The sequence below is a fragment of the Eutrema salsugineum genome, unplaced genomic scaffold (genome assembly GCF_000478725.1).
Source record: "Eutrema salsugineum unplaced genomic scaffold, Eutsalg1_0 scaffold_3, whole genome shotgun sequence".
Lineage (NCBI taxonomy): Eukaryota > Viridiplantae > Streptophyta > Magnoliopsida > Brassicales > Brassicaceae > Eutrema > Eutrema salsugineum.
In genome coordinates this window covers 6,252,866-6,269,478 of record NW_006256756.1, presented here as the reverse complement: position 1 = coordinate 6,269,478, position 16,613 = coordinate 6,252,866, and the positions used below count along the sequence as shown (strand labels likewise).

The following is a 16,613-nucleotide window of genomic DNA, read 5'->3' as shown; positions in this document are numbered from 1 at the left end:
GAATGTGGTATCTTCCTATCACTGATAGGTTAAAAAGACTATATCAATCCGAACGGACATCTGCGTCGATGAGATGGCATGCAGAACATTCACAAACAGATGGCAAAATGACTCACCCGTCTGACGGGAAATCTTGGAAACATTTTAACACCGTACATCCAGACTTTGCTAGGTCTAAGCGAAATGTTTATCTTGGTCTTTGCACTGACGGGTTTAGTCCATTTGGTATGTCTGGTAGGCAATATTCATTATGGCCTGTGATTCTTACGCCATATAACCTTCCTCCAGATATGTGCATGCAAAGAGAGTTTTTGTTTCTAAGTATATTAGTCCCTGGTCCAAATCACCCGAAGCGGGCCCTTGATGTGTTTTTGCAACCACTCATACATGAGTTAAACCAGTTGTGGCATGTTGGAGTACGAACATATGACTGTTCGAGTGGTAAAAATTTTACGATGCGAGCGGTGCTTATGTGGACAATAAGCGATTTCCCGGCATACGGAATGCTATCAGGTTGGACAACGCATGGGAGGTTATCATGTCCTTATTGTCTTCATAGGACTGATGCATTTCAGCTTAAACATGGTAGGAAAACCTGTTGGTTTGATTGCCACCGTCGGTTTTTACCACCAAACCATCAATATAGAAGAAATAGGCGTTTGTTTATAAAGAACAAATTGGTTCGTCTCCCTCCACCAGTGTACCTAACTGGAGTAGAGCTTGAAGCGCAAATAGATCATTGGGGTGGACTTGAAACGGTCCCCCTTGGAGGAAATTGGCACACTCCTGCGAATATGCCTGACGGATATGGGGTTCATCACAATTGGCACAAGAAAAGTATATTTTGGGATCTGCCTTACTGGAAAGATCATTTGCTTAGACACAATCTTGATGTTATGCACATTGAGAAGAATTTTTTCGATAACATCATGCATACTGTTTTGAACGTCCAAGGAAGAACCAAAGACAGCGTTAAATCACGGATGGACTTACCTGATATATGTAACAGAATTGAGTTGCATATGGTGAGTAATGGGAAAGCACCTGTTCCTGTATTTCGGTTGGGTGCTGAACAAAAAACAGCATTGTTTAATTGGGTATCATCAGCCGTGAAATTTCCTGATGGATATGTATCTAATCTGGCTAAATCTGTGGATAAAGGACAAAATTTTTCTAGAGGATCTTGTAGAAATGTGGTTTTATTACGACGAATGGGTGTTAACGTCGTAAATCCGTCGTAATATACCATCGAGATTACGACAAATGGGTGTTAACGTCGTAAATCCGTCGTAATATACCATCGAGATTACGACGAAATGTAACCCCTAAATCTTATAATCTATCTTTTCTGGGGTTTAGGGGGGATTTTGATGAAGAGAATGAAATGTCTTACCATCTCATAAGGTAAAACAACTTTCTAAACAAAAAAAAAAAATTTCAAAATTTGACATATATGTGTTTATCAAATAATCTTAAGGTGTTATATACATTTACACAAGATGTATGGATTTATCTTACATCTTACTAAATTCTTCATTAAGTTATGTAAACATGCTATAAAGTTATACACACCACATTTATCATGAATAGACATGCTTGTATGTCCTTATGGATGTTTCAATTTTTGAATTTCATCAGTTTTGTATAATTCGTCGTAAATTCGTCGTAATATTACGACGAATTTACGACGATTTGTGGATATACAGCCGTCTTAAATTTTTATGATTTATACGATTCGTCGTAAAATCGTCGTAACATTACGACGATTTTACGACGAATAACACGGATCATCGTAAAATCGTCGCAAAGCCCAGATACAGCCACGTGTGTTTGTCTTATTCGCTTTGTTATACGGTGGGACCTTTGCGATGAATTTACGACGAATATAAATTCTATATATAGGACCTCACCCCTTCCTCATTTCGTCGCTTATCTCTCCTTCCTCTCTCTCTGCTTCGTCCTCTCTTGCATTCCTCCTCTTTTTGACGCAAAAAAAAGGTAATTATTTTTTTTTAATTACTTTAAATTATTTTATTATTAAATAGTTTAGAAATTCAAACGGTTTAGGTCGGGAATTAGTTTAGGCTCGGAATTTGTTAGATTTAGGATAGGAATTTCTTAGATTTAGGATCGTAATTAAAAATTAATTGTAATTAACTTGAAAAATAAAATTTTATCGGTTTTGCAGACGATGACTCGACGGAGGACGCATTACATCAATTTCATGGCGGACGGACACTCTTCCCGGGCGTCTGCCTCGGGAAACACCGGGACCGATGTCCCTTCATCTTCCGGAGCCTCCCAGGTTCCGAATACCGCGGAGCCGTCTCCACCACCGCCTCCACCATCGCCTCCACCACCACCTCCACCGCCGGCTGCCGAACCGGTACCCGCTCCTCCTCATCCGTATGCCCAGTTTACGGTTGAGGATTTACTAGCCCTACCGGGACGGGGGGCTTTACGACGTCTGGTTCCCGGAAAAGCGGAACTGGGCTCTTATTGGTAAGTAAACTTTTTAGTTTTTTATATTTTTTAAATTAATGTTTTAATTTACTTAAATATTAATGTAATAAGTTTTTTTTTGTTTCATAGGTTTAGTTTGGATAATTGTGTCGGTCGGAGCGTTTCCGACACAATTAAGAGTCATTTCGTGGAGCCACACTACAATTGGAGCAAGGTGTCGCAAGAGACGTTCGACACCTGGTACAAGTGCTTTGCGGTACGTAATATTTTTTAAATATTATTTATATCATTTTAAATTGTAGTAAAATTCAATTAATCTTACTTTTATATTATTTATCTAATTTTTTGTTTTCTTTTGCAGCAACGGTGGAACTGGGACATCGGGATCAACGAGACGGTCCGCGAAGCTTTCCGGCTGAAGGCGCAGAAACGCCTAGTCAACACCGTTTCCGATTGAAAGCGGAAATGGGAGACCGACGGCGACGACGTAAAGCCGAGCTCCATGTCCACTACCTGTTGGAACGGGTTGAAGGCGTACTGGCTGGACCCGCATGCCCAAACCACCGCTGCTAAGTGTTCGGCCGTCCGAAACCGGGTCGATCCGGTGACTGGTGAGAAGTTAGTGACCCCGCACACTTCTGGCCAAATATCTTTTGCGGGAAGACGTCTCATGATGGTAAGTAATTATTATTTTAATTTAATTTTATTTATTGCTATAATTTATTAAATATTTTTCACTAATGTTTACTAATTCGTAGGCCGAGGAGAACGGAGGAGAACTACCTCCAATGACGAAGCTCTTCGAGACCACTCACCGGAAGAGGGACGGGACCTTTGTCGACGCTCGGTCCGAGGAGATCTACAATGCCGCTATGCAGCGGATCGCCGAGCGGGAGACCCAGGCCACACCTGACGGTACTATCCAAGTACCGTTGACCGTCGCTGAGCAAGACCAGATTTTCGAGGAGGTATGATCTATTTCAATTTTTTTAAAAATTTATTATATTTATTACTTAATAAATAATTAACGTTTTTATTTTCTATTTGTAGGTTGCTCCGAAGAAGAAGGACCGAACCTTAGGGATGGGCTCTATTAGAGACTGTCCTGCCGCCTCGGCTTCCGGATTCCGCACGCAGGAGGATCCGAGTCAGCTTCGTCAGGAGTTTGCTACGGCCAATGCTGAGATCACCACTCTCAGGCATGAGCAAGTGGCCCAGAAGCAGGAGCTCACCGAGATGCACGGTCTCTTCGACATCATTGCGGAAGCGGTTCCGTAGTTGGCCACCGCAATCCGAGCGAGGCAACAGCGAGCACGAGGGGTCTTTGAGACCGGTGGTACTTCCGGTACTGGACCATCGGACCAGCAGACGCAGGGTCAGTCTTCGGCTCCGGTAGTGCAGACGGGAAACGACGGTCCAACAGCGACGGGCGGCCAAGACGGAGAGCCTCCTCGTGACGTCGATCTGAACCTCGACGATTACGAAATCACATTGTAGATTAGGTTTTTTTGTAAAAAACAATTTGTATTAAATTTTTATTTTATTTATAAATTATTTTTGAATTTAAATTGTTTTTTTTCTATTTTTAATTTTTTATTATTTTCAAAATTCATTAATTAAATTAAAATCGAATTAAATATTTAATTTATAAATCGACGTAAATTCGTCGTAAATTTACGTCGATCTAACGTCGAATATTTAACGACGAATTTACGTCGAATATATTTACGTCGAATTTACGTCGAAAATTTACGACGATTTAACATCGACAATTAAAAAATTAGTTTCCCTTAATTGAAATTGTTCGTCTCCTAATCGTTGATAAATCGATGTAATTTTACATCGATTTTACGTCGTTTTTATGTTGGAGTTCTTTCGTTGTACTTCCGTTGGAAATTTTACGTCGCATTTACGACGAATAGTTTTCGACGATTTTACGACGATTTTCCGGAGTTGGTAATTTTACGACGATTTTACGACGATTTTGGTTTTACGACGATCGTTTTACGACGAATTTTTTTTCGTCGTTAATTCGACGTAAATGCTGTTTTACGTCGATTTTACGTCGATATATGCCGACGTAAAACCCGATCTTTCTTGTAGTGATATGTGATTCTTTCAAAACAAAAATATAATAAAATAGTAACATGTGAAATATCTTGCATCATGTGGTGTGAGATTTTTAAATTAAGGTTTACATCCTTTGATAGTAAACCAAAGGAATTACAGAATATGCATATTCTATATATACACTACACCTCTCCAACCATGCAAATGTATGCATATGGATGTATTCGTGATATAGAGGTTGCTTGGTATGGACTATTATTCTAGACTTTTACTTAAAAATTAAACTTAAAATTTTTTGCTGTTAAAATAAAAATTGTGGTTTAAAAAAAAACGCTTACAAACATGGCTTTAAAAAATTAAAGACAATATAGAGTAAAAACAAAATTTGGGCAGTTGGAAGCTGTAAAGGCTTTAGAGAAAAATAAGAAAGTAAAAACATATTTGGTAAAATTTTGACTTTCAACTTTCTAAGAAAAAAATGTTCTAAAAGCCTAACACCAAGCACACCCATACTCTTACAAATTTTTATAGTTGGAACTTGGAAGATAAAGACTTGTATAATTAACATAGAATAATCAACAACTCTTCTTCTAGATATAGAGTTAGATGACTAGGTAACAAACAGTGAATAAATCTTGATTTTAACTAGTATTTATAAATTCATTAATAGAATAACACAAGATTTTAATAGGTATTTTAGATTAGTGTTCCAATAACACAAAATTTTTATTAAAATTTCAAATCAAGCAAACTACACAAACGAATATTCTCCCCAAATTGTTATGAATAGTGAATAAACCAGAGAACAAAAAAACAAGAAAGCCACAATGTAATTAAATTTAGTGAAAATTCATCAGACTAACCTTTAAGGTTAATGAAATGACAAACCTAATCTAATATATTGAAGGGCTTATTAGACTAACCTTATAAAATTGGTTTAAGTCTATTTTATCCAGATGTTGGATATTATTACGAAAATGTCATTATGATTTTTTTTTTATAAATTTTTTTTTTCGAAAAAACTTTAATTTCGAAAAAAACTTTTTAAAAGATCGAAATTTTTTTTGACGAAAAAACATTTTTTTAAAACGAAAAAGGCAAAAAAAAAAAAAATACAAAACCAAAAACTAAAAAAAAAACCCTAATTCATCTTCTTCTTCTCTCTCTCTCCTGCGCCGTTTTTTTTTCTCCCATGGAGCTGCTCTTCTTCTTAACATTTTCATTCCTCTCTTGCTCTCCTCTTTATCTTTTCTTTTGTTTTGTTAAATTTTGTTGTATGAATATGTATTCTTTATGAACTTCAAAGCTTCGATGTTTCAGATCGAGAAAAACACATCTAGTTCTACCGATTTTTTGTATCAAGAAGCCTCCAACGTTTCCAAGCTCGGAGATCTAGATTTTCCTATGGTTTCTACAATTCATTCTGCTATTATGTGAGTTTCTTTTTCATTTTTCAAATTCTTTGATTTTTTTCTAGATTTGGGTTTTTGGATCTAATATCAACGATAAACTATGGAGATGTGGCGGTTGGCGGTGACTCTTAAACAACATTCTCGCCGCGTCGCGCACAACCGCAGTGGATAGACGTTGTTTCGATGGAATGGTCGGCGGCATAAATTTTTTTTTTCAGGTACGTTTGGTAGATATATTTGGAAATCGATTTTGTATTTTTTTGGTTGTAAAGTTCATAATGTGTGATGGTAGATTTATTTGAAAAACGGTATGTAGTTTGGTAGATTATTAGTTATTTGATGGTAGATATATTTAGAAAACGAAATGTGGTTTGGTAGATTTATTAGTTATTTGATGGTAAAATTATTTTAAAAAACGATGTCGTTTGGGAGATTTATTAGTCATCTAATGATAGACTTATTTGTAAAACGATGTGGTTTGGTAGATTTATTAGTCATTTAATGGTAACTTATTTGAATTTGGTAGATTTATTAGTTATTTATGGTAGATTTATCAGTCGTTTATATTTGAATTTTATATATAAATAACAATATTTGTTTATTTTTTCTGACAGATTATGGGCTTTGCCATGGTGAACAAATCTTTGATGGGATATCCAGCACCGATCCGACATGTTTTACTATGAATTGTAGATTTACATTTGGTAGATTTGTTATGAAATGATGGTAGATTTATTATTAAATTGATGGTATATCTATATTTGAATTTGTAAAAATGATAATTAGATTTTGAATGATAATATTTTTGTTTTCAAATTATATTTGTCGTAAAACATTGATCCAGACATTTCACATTTTTATCACATTTGCTAGTAATGTTATTATTCAATTTAATTTATTTCTTTACTTTCATTATGATGTATATCATAACTGAAATCATTTGACATTGTGATGTTGTAAAAGTTTATGTAAATAGAGTTAAATGTAACAAATATTCAAAAATAAAAATCAAAAGATCATAAGTTAAGAGATGGTTATTACAAATATGACATATATGTTCAAAGTTAATATGAAAAGCAAAATTATCTTAGAGAAAAAATATATCATAGAAAAAATATTCATATTAGAAATTTTTGATCATTGATTATGACATCTATATCGTAAAGAACAATACTCATCTGTGATCGAATCACAGTTAACCGACATAATCTTAGCAAACTCATGCAAAGAAAACGTCAATGGTAACAAAACCAAGTCAAATATAACCATGGAACAAGTCTACCATATGTACGAAGCCTGTTTAACATACAACATTCCAAAACAAGTCTACCAAACCACTAGTTTTTTCGTAGATAGGAGAATATATTTAGGACAAAAAAGTAATTTCAATCCAAAAAGTCAAATGTCTGCCAAACATTAACAACTAAGTCTACCTCAAGCATAGAAAATAACTCTACCATAGAAACAAGTCCACCATAAGCACCTCATATGTCTACCAGATCGAGGTTATCTTTGTAAATACCAAACTTAATTAATCTACCACATATTATAAGAAGTCTACCATACGAACAATAACTCTACCAGATTACATAAACTCTACCAAACTGACAAACAAATCTACCAACATTCTAAGTCTACTTCATGTAGCAAATAATCTACCACTTACCGAAAGAAATTTTATTTCAATTTAAATCTACCACACAACAAACATATTTACCACAAAACAAATAAATCTACCAACATTTTGTAAGTCTACCTCATGTAACAAATAATCTACCACTCACCAGAAGGAATTTTACTTGAATTTAAATCTACCACAAAACAAACATATCTACCACAAAAGCAAAAAATCTACCAACTAAATATAACTCTACCATGAAACAAATATATCTACCGTCACATATTGACAACTTTTTTCACATAAGTCTACTGCCAAAGAACATAAGTCTACCAACTTAGAAATTAAATCTACCTCATTGTCAATAAATCTATCGATAAAGTCAACTATGCGACAAAGTCAACGCTTTTTTAACAAATCTACCAACACGTTTGACAAGTCTGCCATTCATAACAACAAATCTACCAAAACATAATAAATCTATCTCTCATCATCAAAACTCTACCAAGATAAGTCTACCAACATTTGTAAACTCTACCAACTCTCGAATAAATCTACCATCGACCTAATAACTCTACCGACAAAATTTTTGCGTTGACCAAAATTTGATAAGTCTACCATAAAGCCTGGTAGACTTATCAAATTTTCAGCGCTATATTTTGCCTACGTGGCATTAAAAATGTAATGACATTTTCGTAACTATGTTTTTTTCAACAAAGGCCAAAAGGGTGTTTTGAGTATGTTAGGTTAGTTTTGTAAAAAAAATAAAAGTGCGCCAAACAAGTAATATAGATACTTTCTAAAATTAGTGTAGTAATCCTCTCTTAAATTTATAATATCAAACTTTTTAAAGTTATTTGTTATATTCATCAGAACCCATCCAAGGAATGTGGTTTGACCAGGAGGTTTGACCATCCAAGGAATGTGGCATAAACAAAGTAAAAAAGTTGATCAACCACATTATCTAATTTTATTTTCATGAACCGAGCTCTTCCTTACAATATAGATGGAAGCCTGTTTAGTTTGGGAGTGGTTTAGCAACTTTGAGGCTTTCTAAGGATTTAACTACTTTGAGAAGCTTCATTTCCTTTCGAAGCTTACTCAATGGTTACTCCATTGTGTAGATATCAACTTGATTGTAAGCTATCGCAATCTTTCACTACCTTGAAGTGAAGTCTCAAAGTCATTATGCTCTGTTTATTCCTTATGACAGAGCAACTTCCTCTTGAGAGTCACCAACAAACTTCATTTGAGTCTAATTGCTAAAGTCTTTTACGAGCCATACAAATTCCCAAGTCCCACTTGAGTAGTGAACCAGCTAGCTTGAACATAAATTTGTTTAGAAACTCAATTCTCGATTGATCCTCTTGACGCCTCTATAGCCTGAAAATCCCAGAGATAATCACTCAGCAAAACAACATTAACAAGTTTAAGAACAATCTCCAACCACTGCATAATCTTGAGATTACTCAGTACATAATCAGATCATCTTCAACACCAGAAACTCTCCTTTAATTAGCCTCATATTGACATTTGTTCTTCAAACCTGAAACTCACTTAACAAGTGTTTCTTTGTGAGATATCTTAACATTACAATCCAAGTCAATACTGTTGATGAACACATATATTTCAACTGATTTCTCCTGTTGACGAAACAAACCTGAAAAAAAAAAACAAAAAGGGGCAAAGAAACGAAAAAGGGTCTAACCGACTAAATCGTAATCAAGAAATGTTTGCTATGTTATGAATTATTTTTATCAGCGAAAAAGCCAAAATTTGCAAAGCAAAGATAATTTTAATTACATTGATTATCTATATATAGAACCCGTTTGACACAAAATTTCCCTCACACTTTCGTTCATTCCCATTTTATTTTCACTCCCTCTCTCTCTCGCTCTCTCTGATTTCCTTCTTTCTCTCTCTTAGAAGTTCTTGCTGAGAGTTCTTGGTCCGATAATGTATTACAACGATCATCGAGCCCGTGCGAAGAAGGATGTTACTTCTCGTAATTCCTTGTCTTTGGTTGATACCGCCGTTGAGTTGTACGAAGAAGAACAAAAATCCAAAAGCCACACGAAGACGAAGACGAAGAAGAAGACGAAGACGAAGACGAAGACGGAGACCGATCTCTCTGCAAAAGAAGAAACAGAAGAAGAACGCGACAGGAGAATCTTTCATCTCTTCCCGAAGAAGAACAGAAATAGCGGAGTCAACTCACAACAGAATCTTAACGGGGCTTCTTCTTCTTCATCATCGATTCTTCTCGATCATAACACGATCCCGGCTGATTCGGAGACGAGAAACCCACAAAACCCTAATGGGCCTTCTCCTTCTTCTTCATCATCGTTTCTTTTCGACCTCAACACGATCTCAGCTGATGATTCCGAGACCCAAAACCCACAAAACCCTAATTCCCAATTGTCTCTGTCTTTATCCCTAACGGAGAACAAGAGTCCTAAGAAACGTGCCGCGCAAGATATCAGCCCTAGTGGTAAATCCAAGAAAGCAAAGGTTGCTACTTTTTCATGGATAGGGAAAGAGATTCCAGAGAGGCTAACCCAGTTGATGACCGACAAGAGCGAAGCTGTACTTAAGTTGGGAGAGAGAACCGACTTGAAGCTGATCTTTGAGAAGACCCTGTTCAATGAAGATGTCGACTCTACAGAGAACTATCTCTCGATGCCTAGCAGAAAGCTAATCCATAAAGACTTCTTGAAGCCTTTCGAGTTGAGAATCGTAAAAAAAGACATCAACAATGATGATTATAAGTTTGGAATTGAAGGTATTCTCTTCGATGAACGGAATGTAAAGTGGGAAGCGATCTTGCAAAAATTCGAGGTGGAGAAAGAATCAGGGAGAAGAAGCTGGAATTACAATTTGACTTGTGGCTGGAACGAGATCGTCAAGGCTAATGGATTGAAACAAGGAGACAACATCAGTGTTTGGTCTTTCAGGTGGGGTGCTCTCCTCTGTTTTGCTCTTGTGACTCCTCCTCCTTCCCTTGATCTCTCTCTCTGACATGTTTCTTCTGTCTCTTGAGACTATATAACTCGATTGATCTACACGAACGGAGATCTCATTTCAGGCGATTCTGGAGGTTTTTTTTAGGTTTAGTTACTTGTTGGATGTAGTGATTAACAAAACATTAGTGTTTCTCTCCTCTATTATTAGCAACTTTGTCCCTTATTAGCAACTTTACCAAAAACTTTGTCCCTTGTATTATATCAGATATGTCTACTATCGTATGAAAGAAGTTTACGTTTTTACATGAATCTCGTTTCTTGTTTGGTATATTTTAGTTACTGCAATGATTGAATCCCTTTGGTTTTCTGTAGAATATCTCAAAACCTGTGATGTGGAATTGATCCTACCGTGAATCGTGCAAGTGTTTTGATACAATCAAAACCAGCGGAATAAGCTAAGTGCATTACCTGTTTTTGATCTTAATGAAAGTAATCAGACATGAAAAAATACTTTCGTTATTGATCTTCCGCTTTCATACGGATTATTGTCAAAAAAGATCGTAAACATTAATTAGGCAAGAAGATGGTTTTTATTGAAGTCCTCTACTCTGTTTTGTGACTGTAAAGAAAAATCTACAGAGAAGAAGAACAAAGAGAACAGAGACACAAAAACGGAAGTAAAAAAGAAAAAGATGAGAAGAATACATATCACAGAGAAGAACTCAAGCTTCTCTTGTGCTTACTCGTGTAACAAGTGCTTTCTCTTGTCTCATACATTTTTTCAAATCGGCAAAAAAGATATTCTTGAACCCACTTGAAAGTCATTCCAATTCTTTACTTGCAACACACGGCAATGCCGGCCCACACATAGCTTGTATATATGTGTGTCTTCGATTTAAAATTGTATACTTGCATTGCTTCACTTCATTTCATTTCTTTTGGTGCTATATTCTGTTCCAAAACCTCATAAAGAATGAAGCTAAGCGAGTCAAGAGGCGAAGCAGAGAAGCACAGGAGACAATATTTTGATCATGAGCTTAAAAACATGATCTCTTCGTTAACCAACATGGGATCAGAGAAGGCAGGACCGAGCAGATATGAGGAAAAGGCGAATGAGGAAGATGGCATCAGAGTCATCACGCTTTCTGGATCGAACCTAGGAGCCACCATGAAGACCGAGCTCGGCGACAATCATGGAGATAATAACCGCGAGCTTGATTTCCTCAGTACTTTTGTTAATAGCAACTTTCAAGCTGTGAACAACTCGATAATGATGGAGGCTAACTACGAAACTAATGATCCAGGCGTTCATCTTGACATCTCAGGCGATGTGGAGAAGAAGCCTTCGATGAAGGCACCTAAGAAGAAGGGAAAGACTTCTTCTAAAAGTGATCGTTGATAATAATAATTTGGCTTTTGCATACAATCTACAAATAAACAGAGAAAGTAGTGCATGCCAAAGCAGTTTACTTTCTCTTCCAAAATGTTTGTTTGCACTGCGTTTATCAATTTAATTCGATGTATATAGTTCATGAAACCGAAAATATGTTTTTTGTAATCTAAATACACACATTTAGTATGTTATAGATTGCGAGAAAGTGTCACTTATCAATATGAAACCACATAATTTGTAAGAAATAAATATATCAATATGTGACACAACTTCTGAATTATGTGTGTGTATACATGTAATCTTGTCCTCCATCGAAGCAACAAACTAATTATTTTGAAAGAAAGATGCAAAAAGGAGAAAGAAAGAGAAGAAAATCTTAGTTGATCTCAATGAAGAGACTTGCCTGAGGATGCAAACCTGCCTCTTCCAAAGACATAGACTGTTTGTCTCTTCCATACACTGTCCTTGGGAAGTTTGTTATTAAGCTGTACTCTTCTGTTTCTAGCAATCCAAGTGAATCAACGTAGTCGTACAATGTCTCTAACTTGGTTTTGCTTTCAAACCTCCTCCCCTTTCTTTCTCCATTCGGGAACCGTACCAAAACCTACAATCAAGGGCAAATAAACGGTTCATGAAAACCGGAAACCAGACCTTTTCAAGTCCAAAGAATGCAAGTTTCAGACAGTAGAACCTAAAGGCCAAGGAAGAAGGGGAAACTTACTTGTGTAACATCAGGGCCTTTCTCAGGTTCGTCTCCAAGAGCAAGTGCTTTCTCTTGTCTCATCCTCACTCTAGCAGCTTCTTTCTCTGCAGCTTCACGTTCTGCTCTCTCACGAGCCTCTTCTTCTTCTTTGAGTTTCCTCTCTGCCTCAGCAGCTTCCCTCTGTAAACGCTCTTCCTCTTCCTGCCTCTGTCGCTCCCTTGCCTAATCAATCAGCAGAAAGATGCCCTAAATTTAGAAAGTAGACTTAATCATAAAAGATCTTGTAAACTCCGGACGGGACTAAAAAATAAGGAAAACATACCTGATCGGCTTCAAGAGCAGCCCTGTAAGCAGCATCTTGTTCCTCTCTCAGGCGCAAATTGTTTCTTCTTTCCTCTGCCTCAACCCTAGCAGTCACCAGAACAGGTGAACTATCTTCTACCACTCTCTGCAGTATAGCAATCATTTCTTCTGGAGTTTTTGGACCCTCAACCTACCACGAGCAACCAGAACAAAGAATACGATAGACTTAAGAACTATATTAAACAATTAAAAGCTGGAGAGAACTTTAAACTAAATGTAAGACATGTCGCGTCAGAGATAAAACCAGAATCAAACAACTCTCTCTACCTTCTTTAGTACTAATCAGTAGAATGGACTCCGATCCAATCCAGTTACCGGATTCATAACCAAGTCTAACTGAAGTCGATGTATTGCATATTTGATTACATTCTTTAATATATAGGCTACTCAATGAAAGGCAATCCAAGAATGGCCATGTATAATCTGTGATCAAACAGAATAACGACTGTTTCATACTACTAATCACTTCAACAAGCTATTAATGTGGATTCAGTTCCAATGCAGTTACCAATAACCTAAGACAAGTAATAATCTTGCTACCAGATTCATAACCAAGCCTATCTGAAGTTGATAAATTTCCTCTTTCGATTACATTCTTTTCCCTAAATATGCTAATAAACGAAGAGCAATCCAAGAATGACCATATAATCTATGAATTTCAACACAATAATGACAGTTTCTTTACCTGCTGAAGAAGAGCAATTCTCTGGTTAGCAGCAGGCATAACCACAGCGCAAAACGGGAACCTAGAAGCCTTCAAGCTATTACTCATCTTAAACCCTTCACTAGATCGAATGCTTCCTCCCCAGGAAACAAAATTCTCATTCAAAAACGCCACAAACGCTTCGTTGCAGAGCGTCCTCTCGCAGAACACAGGCGTATCAGGATGATCCGGAGAGTGCAAGTAAACGAAAAGGAGCTTGAACGAGCTCCTTGATCTCTGAAGCGCGTCCATGAAACCTTCCAATACAAAATCAGGCTTGAAAGGGTTCCTCCCATAATCACTATCGAACAAGGCAACGAACTCCATCGCTTCACCTGCCGCCGAAGAAACCGACGACGACACAAGCCGAGCCGATGACGAAGACGGCGGAACAGAACCACTTCGACCTGATCCAAACCCTAACATACCAAGCGAATACGATAAAACTCCACCAGCAGCCCAAAACCCGAACCCGATCGCGCCGGAAACTAACCCTAAGCTACCGGAAACGATCGAAATCGGCAAAGTGATGATCCTCCAAGCTATTCCCGGAGGTCTGAATCCTCCTCTTCCGTCATCGCGCAGAACAAGCTCTGAATCGTCGGCGATTCCGCGGGGAGGGTAATCGTCAAATCCGGGATTCGCAGTGTCAGCAAAGACGGCGGAGCGATCACCGTCGACGTGAGAAGACGAAGCGGCGGCAGAAGCGTCATCGCGAGGGTCCGATGATGTGAAAGAGGAGATTGCGAGTTCGAGGTCCCAACCATGAGCTTGAAGGATCTCTGTGCACAAATCGGGATCTTCAAGACCTGTAATCGCTTGGAAGTAACTCAATTTGTCAGCAACATCAACCATTATCACATAAATTGTGATCCAAAAACCCTTATTGATTTTTCCCTCGCTTTTCTCTCACAAAGTTAGGATCTTTTTCCTCTCTCAATCTTATCTCTCTAGGAACTAGAAAACTGTGCTGAAAAATTGTTGATCTGTTCAATAACAATGACGATGGCCTCGAATGTAATTACCGAACATACCCCTGGACTTCAACACGATGACGTTTTGGTAAACCAAACTCAAAATTGGTTCGAGTCATCTTGTTTAGGGAAGAATAAAGATCCAATTTTGGCCTTATTAACTCCATAGCCAACCTTAAAGCTTCAATCTTTCTTTCCTTTGCTGTATACCTTTCTTCTATTCAAAACTCAGGAATATTTTGGGGAAAAAAGGTGAGATTTTTTTATTTTTCCTTTATCGTCATTTTACCAAATGATATATTCTCTGTTTAATTTTCTTTCCTAATTACTCTGGGAATGTCTAAAAGCTTGATTAGATTGATAAAAACAAAGCTAATGTACTATTTAGGGTTCTTCTCTTGCTTTTATGATTTTGGGGTTAGATGTTTAGAGCAACTTAAGAAACTCTATCAATCATTTCTCTGTTGTAATCCCGATTAGTGGGATGTGAAGGAGATTGTTGAAATTAACAAATTTTAGTTACGAATTTGGAAATGGTGTTGTTTCTGGTAATTAGAGCTACTGATTATAGAAAGTTTATGCCTTTGATAGTTTGTAATTCGATTAAGGTAATGCTTAAAATTTGTTACTTGTTCCGAATTTGCAGTTGAAATCAGTAACATCCAAAGAGATGCAGGAAGCTGCCATTGATCTATCACTCAACACTAAGAATGTCTTCTTGTCAGCTCTCCGTTTCGCAATGTCCATTGACACGCTGAAGAGCTCTCCTGAGATTGCTCATGAACTCAAAACCTCAGCTCAAGAACAAGTGGAATTCATGCTAGCCGGAGACGAAGAGGTACGGTTACTGGTTTCTGAAGAGGAAACGAAATCTGTCGTAAGATTAGGCATCTCGAATGTTACATCGACGTTATTGGACAGATTATCATCATTGCTTCTTCTTCTTCCTGAATGTCCTGAGTTTGATGTTCTTACTACACTCTATGATATGGAGTGGCTGTGCAAAGTATTGCCGAGGATGGAATTGATGAAAGATCTTGTCTTTAAGTGGGCAGATATATCGAGTGAGATTCTTTTGATAGTTGAGAACTGTAAGTTAGATTCTAGGATAATGGGTGTGAAGGTGAAGCTAGTTGAAGTTACAGGGAAGGTTTTAGAAGCGGTTGGTTATGGAATCGTGATTGTTCCTTCTAGAAGCCGGGCTTGTCTTTTGAAGATGTGGTTGCCTTTCATAAGGAGGCTAAAGACTTTGGTTGATGCAGAAGGAACTGAGTCTGGATATAGAATGGATGAAGATCTTTGCGAGTTCATTGAAGGATCGATGGTGTCTTTGGTTTTGACATTGCCTTCGAAAGACCAAGCAGAAGTGTTTGGGGAATGGATGAGAGGGATTGGATTGGAAGGTGTGAAGTTTCCGGATTTGAGTGAAGCGTTTGAGGTTTGGTGTTATAGAAGCAAGTCTGCAAAGAGAAGATTGTTGGAAAGATGTGATAGACTTGCAAGTGAAAATGTTTCCCTTTGAATATAAGATATTAATATAGGAATTTGGAAGTGCAGAACATGTAGCTAAGCTTTTCTAAGTTCCAAAGCTTTTCTTCTTCTTCTTTAAGCTGGTCTGCTTATTTCCATGGTGGATGAAGACAGCAGCTTTTGTTCACTTCACAGTTCACACATGATGCCTTGACTTAGACCGTCAGCGAAGATAAGACCGGATAGGTCCAAACCTAGACTGAGAGAAGGAGAAATCGAAGCGCCCGGGATTCAGATCATCTGAATCTCCATTCCTTGTCACATTTGTAATCTTGTATCATCTTTTACTCTCCTTGATCTGCTAGCTGCTTCATTGTAATCGTGGATTGTATTAGGAGTGACAGAAAGCTCCTGATTCTTGTACTTGATTTATGATATATTTAGCGTAAGATTAGTCTGATAATTGTTGATACTTAAGTCT

At 37.3% G+C, this 16,613-nt stretch overlaps 4 protein-coding genes across 4 annotated transcripts; 3 read left to right on the top strand and 1 right to left on the bottom strand.

The window, feature by feature from the left end:
* The first annotated feature begins 9,519 nt into the window (after positions 1–9,519).
* Positions 9,520–10,581, top strand: LOC18015187 (B3 domain-containing protein At3g25182). The gene is made up of 2 exons (XM_024154516.1): positions 9,520–9,585; positions 9,649–10,581. Exons 1-2 carry the CDS (start codon positions 9,520–9,522, stop codon positions 10,579–10,581), a joined length of 999 nt encoding a protein of 332 aa, XP_024010284.1.
* Positions 10,582–11,437: 856 nt separating this feature from the next.
* On the top strand, positions 11,438–12,059 carry LOC18014245. The gene has a single exon (XM_006396946.2). The coding sequence runs from the start codon at positions 11,500–11,502 to the stop codon at positions 11,923–11,925; it is 426 nt and encodes a 141-aa protein (XP_006397009.1). The 5' UTR covers positions 11,438–11,499; the 3' UTR covers positions 11,926–12,059.
* An 81-nt stretch (positions 12,060–12,140) lies between these two features.
* Positions 12,141–14,663, bottom strand: LOC18014244 (plant UBX domain-containing protein 10). The gene is made up of 4 exons (XM_006396945.2): positions 13,671–14,663; positions 12,945–13,115; positions 12,641–12,844; positions 12,141–12,523 (listed from the first exon to the last, which is right to left on the bottom strand). The coding sequence occupies exons 1-4, from the start codon at positions 14,541–14,543 to the stop codon at positions 12,296–12,298; spliced, it is 1,476 nt and encodes a 491-aa protein (XP_006397008.1). The 5' UTR covers positions 14,544–14,663; the 3' UTR covers positions 12,141–12,295.
* Positions 14,664–14,734: 71 nt separating this feature from the next.
* Positions 14,735–16,583, top strand: LOC18014243 (BTB/POZ domain-containing protein At3g05675). Its single transcript, XM_006396943.2, has 2 exons — positions 14,735–14,914; positions 15,309–16,583. The coding sequence occupies exon 2, from the start codon at positions 15,333–15,335 to the stop codon at positions 16,182–16,184; it is 852 nt and encodes a 283-aa protein (XP_006397006.1). The 5' UTR covers positions 14,735–14,914; positions 15,309–15,332; the 3' UTR covers positions 16,185–16,583.
* Positions 16,584–16,613: the final 30 nt, after the last annotated feature.

Coding starts and splice junctions, on each gene's coding strand:
- LOC18015187 (XM_024154516.1), top strand. CDS start 9,520: ATGTATTACAACGATCATCGAGCCCGTGCGAAGAAGGATGTTACTTCT. Junction 9,586..9,648: donor CTCGTAATTCCTTGTCTTTG/GTTGATACCGCC, acceptor ACGAAGACGAAG/ACGAAGAAGAAGACGAAGAC.
- LOC18014245 (XM_006396946.2), top strand. CDS start 11,500: ATGAAGCTAAGCGAGTCAAGAGGCGAAGCAGAGAAGCACAGGAGACAA.
- LOC18014244 (XM_006396945.2), bottom strand. CDS start 14,543: ATGGTTGATGTTGCTGACAAATTGAGTTACTTCCAAGCGATTACAGGT. Junction 12,845..12,944: donor CTGCTCTTGAAGCCGATCAG/GTATGTTTTCCT, acceptor CTGATTGATTAG/GCAAGGGAGCGACAGAGGCA. Junction 12,524..12,640: donor AAGGCCCTGATGTTACACAA/GTAAGTTTCCCC, acceptor CCTTGATTGTAG/GTTTTGGTACGGTTCCCGAA.
- LOC18014243 (XM_006396943.2), top strand. CDS start 15,333: ATGCAGGAAGCTGCCATTGATCTATCACTCAACACTAAGAATGTCTTC.